Source organism: Volvox carteri, assembly GCF_000143455.1.
Source record: "Volvox carteri f. nagariensis unplaced genomic scaffold VOLCAscaffold_41, whole genome shotgun sequence".
Lineage (NCBI taxonomy): Eukaryota > Viridiplantae > Chlorophyta > Chlorophyceae > Chlamydomonadales > Volvocaceae > Volvox > Volvox carteri.
In genome coordinates this window covers 137545-141581 of record NW_003307584.1, presented here as the reverse complement: position 1 = coordinate 141581, position 4037 = coordinate 137545, and the positions used below count along the sequence as shown (strand labels likewise).

Genomic DNA, 4037 nt, shown 5'->3' with positions numbered 1-4037 from the left:
CGGCACGGAGTACGTCAACGATCGCCTTGCCTCCTTCTTTTCTGAGAGGGGTATTGTGCATGAGAAGTCGGCCCCGTATACACCAGAGCAAAACGGAGCAGCGGAGCGCCTGAACAGGACTTTGCTGGAGCGTGTGCGGGCCATGCAATATGATTCGGGCGTACCTCCGGAGCTGTGGGGAGAGGCAATAATGACGGCCAACGCCTTGCGCAACGTGTGTCCTACGAAGGGGACTGTACAGACGCCGTGGGAGCTGTTTACTGGAAAGCCCCCGGACGTTTCTAAGCTACGGGTATTCGGGTGCGTGGCTTATGTACAGGTTCCGAAGGCGCTTAGAAATAAACTTGACCCGGTCTGCGTCAAGGGTATCCTAGTTGGGTATGAACCTAAATTTAGTGCGTGGCGCGTATGGATCCCAGCAGAAGGGCGGATTCGTGTTAGTGTAGATGTGGTTTTCGATGAGGGAATCATGTATAGTGTCGCGTATTTGCTCGATTCGATAGAGGAGTCGCTCTCTTCCGGTACTGATGATGAGGGCCCCAGGAGGGCGCCCTTGGTCGAGATCGAGATGAATCCCGTAGGCGGGCCGGCTGGCGACGAGGGGTCGGATGACGAGCCGGGGCCGTTGATTGATGACGATGAGGCGTCGGATTGGTCCGAGTCTGATCGTGATGATGACGGTGAAGTGGATGAGGAGGTCAGTGAAGGATTGGTTGATGCAGGGCCGTCCAACGCAGGGCCGTCCAACCCAGGGCCGTCAAATGCAGGACCGTCCAATGCGAACAATAATTTGCCATTAGCTCTTGGTAGGGAAAAGCGTTTCAATGCCGGAGTTCCACCCAAACGTTTTGCTTTCCGTGTAGAGATGGAGGAAGAGTCGGATGATGATGTCGATATTCCGGAATCTTACGAGGAAGCAATGGCATCTCCCTATGCTGAATTTTGGCGTGCTGCAATGCTTGAAGAGCTTGAGTCTTTGCGTGCGAAGGGTACTTGGTCCTTAGTGCCGAAGCCCAAGGACAACAGGTCTCTTGACGTTAAGTGGGTATTCTCGCTGAAGCGTGACAAGCATGGTGCCATAGAACGGTTCAAGGCACGCCTAGTAGTGAAGGGTTTCATGCAACGCGAGGGTGTGGATTTTCAGGAGGTCTTTGCGCCGGTGAGCCGGCACACTACCTTGCGTACTTTTTTGTCCATGGTAGCTGGCGCAGACATGGAATTGCACCAATTAGATGTGAAAACAGCGTTCTTGAATGGCGATTTGGAGGAGGAAATTTATGTCAAACAACCCCCCGGTTTTGAAGAGGGAGGCCCGGGGATAGTTTGTCTTCTTCATAAGGCCTTGTATGGCCTTCGTCAAGCGTCGCGTGCATGGTATGACACTATGGAGGCTGAGTATATGGCTGTTTCGGAAGCTGCTAAGGAGGCCTTATGGTTGCGACAACTACTTGGCGATCTGGGCTACGACCTCAAGCCAACGCAGATCAATTGCGATAGTCAGAGCGCAATTCGGTTGGCGAGCAATCCGGTTGTTTCGAAGCAATCGAAGCACATCTCTGTGCGTTATCATTTTGTGCGGGAGCAGGTAGCACTCGGTACGCTTGTGATGGTAGATTGCAGGTCGGAAGATATGGTAGCTGATTGCTTAACGAAGCCTTTACCAACTGAGAAGTTTGAGAAGCATCGTATGGCGATGAACGTGTGCAAGTCCTGAGCGCGTGGGAGTGTTGGAAAGTGCTCTTAGGTACACTCAGGCTTGACACTTCGGTAGTTTGATTAGTTGCCGTTATCCCAATACGACATCGGATCAGGATTGGCTACGGTATGCTTATATACTGCTTGCGTATCCATTCTCTCTCTCTCCTTGTGTAACGATATGAGCGAGTGATGTGTTCACTGAAGGACTCTTATCTCTAACATACACTGAACTTATTAACTCTTTAAATCAGCTAATGCATCATTGACATTTTGGGTGACGGGACGTCCACTCCGCAAAATTCGACGACGCTCGTCGCTCATCTTCTTGTCCCCTGCAAGGCGAATTTTAATATAGGCTGCCATGTGATCTTTCATGAATTTGTGATCCAGGGGAATGGAATTGTATGCAAGAAATCATTGCGGCCCACCTGGGAGAATTTCAACGAAACCAATTGGTACGCAGCAAACGCTTCCAGGCATATTTTGCATTTGTTGATTATGGTTTGTTATCTGAATTCGCCCTAAATGTTGTCGTTCAAGTAGAAGAGGTGGGCCCGACAGATAGGAGTACGGCAGTCAAAACCATAAAAGCTAAGCAGCTGCCGATCTTGGAAGTGTCTGAGTTATTACACATCATGAGAATAAGCGCCATCGTGACATTGCTCCTGGCGGTCGCTTCTGCGTAAGTGAATAGTGTAAGCAAGTTAAAATTAGTAACAAGCTAATTTCTCGGCTACAAGCTTACAGCATACGTAATGTTCTTTAACACCTTTTACATAGAGCTATGTTGTGGCTGGTATGACTCGCTGCTACCATCAGACCGGGGACGACCGGCAAGCATTGATGGCCAGCTACGTCGCTGAAGCGAGTATCCATTTTCAGCTTACCTGGACATCTGCTAGCGATAAACAAGCAAATCATACCTATGTGTATGCATTAGGGATGATAAGGAGCTTACAGCATGTTATTCCACCTTCCCATCTCTCCCCGCAGGGCTTGCCGAGCGCAGGTCTTAGCCACCGCAACGCAGACCGTACTCTACCCAAATTTTCCATTCTTCCAATGCTCCCGGGGTACATCACCATATAGCCTGACTCAAGGAGTGACGGCCTTTGGCAACGGTACCTATTGCTTCAAGCTCAACGTAGTGCCGGTCAGCGGATCCACAGGATACTGCGCGACGAAGGCTGACCTCCGCAAAATTGAGGTAAGATTAATTCAATATAGCCGAACGTCGTGTGATGTTGGTAGGCGTAAGGGTTGTCTTTACGCTTCCCTATCGATCTGCGCCTGTCGGTAAGCGGTGCACGGAACCGTCGCAGTAATGCCATCACTACCTTACCCGGCCTCGGCCCGGCCCCGGCCTCGGCCCTTACCCGGCCCCGGCCTACCTTACCCGGCCTTACCCGGCCTTATGTCCTCGACTCCTTAGACGCCCGCGGATCCAGTTGCTCTCCAAGTTTTTGGTCTGCCATTCGCGCATGGGCCCATGCCTGACAGACCGCCCACCATACCTATCCAGCCGGATCCCCTTGCGCCCTCTCACTGCAGATTAACGTCCGCCCGTCATGTGACACCGATGGTACAATTGTCAGGGCTACCATTAACGGCGTGTTCACTGCGGTGGGACCCAGCTTTTTCAGCCCATCCCAGGGCCCTGAGGGAGCCGTCTTGCTCCGCCTGACGCAGCTGGGTCTCGGTCTCAACAGTGATGCGCCCAGATTTGCCTCACCCTGATTCCCAAGGCCTCAGGTCGCGGCTGCACCACCCTGGAGCAGCTGTGCGAGCCGCCATCGGGGGCGCCCCAAGGTGTCTGCTCGGCGGCGCTGGTAGACTCGCAGCTGAGCTGCTGCCCTATCTCCAGGCTCAGTGTTCCCAGCCCGCCTCCACCTTCTCTGCCACCTCCTTCACCTCCACCACCCCCGCCTCCGCCTCCGCCTCCCTCACCGCCTCCCCCTGCACCCCCGCCCCCATCGCCGCCGCCTCCCCCGCCGCCACCTTCTCCACCACCACCCTCCCCTCCTCCCCCTTCACCGCCTCCCCCTTCCCCTCCTCCCCCTTCACCGCCTCCCCCCTCACCCCCTCCCCCTCCCCCTCCACCACCACCCCCCTCCCCTCCTCCGCCCTCCCCTTCGCCGCCTCCTCCCCCTCCTCCTCCACCGCCCCCGCCCTCTCCACCTCCTCCCTCGCCGCCGCCACCTCCGCCGCCGCCGCCCTCTCCCCTTCCTCCCCCTCCCCCTCCACCACCACCACCACCTCCATCCCCTCCTCCACCCTCCCCTCCTCCTCCTTCACCGCCTCCCCCTTCACCCCCACCTCCCTCGCCAGCACCTCCTCCT

The 4037-nt window shown here is 55.1% G+C and overlaps 1 protein-coding gene across 1 annotated transcript in view; it reads left to right on the top strand.

The window, feature by feature from the left end:
- VOLCADRAFT_106282 (uncharacterized protein) overlaps positions 1-4037 on the top strand; it is a gene marked incomplete at its 5' end in the record, with an annotated part of 8682 nt that overhangs the window by 1638 nt on the left and 3007 nt on the right. The window contains 4 exons of the mRNA XM_002954218.1: positions 504-697; positions 2038-2153; positions 2692-2905; positions 3250-3321. Coding sequence (XP_002954264.1) covers positions 504-697; positions 2038-2153; positions 2692-2905; positions 3250-3321 — 596 coding nt within the window. The remainder of the gene's footprint in view (positions 1-503; positions 698-2037; positions 2154-2691; positions 2906-3249; positions 3322-4037) is intronic.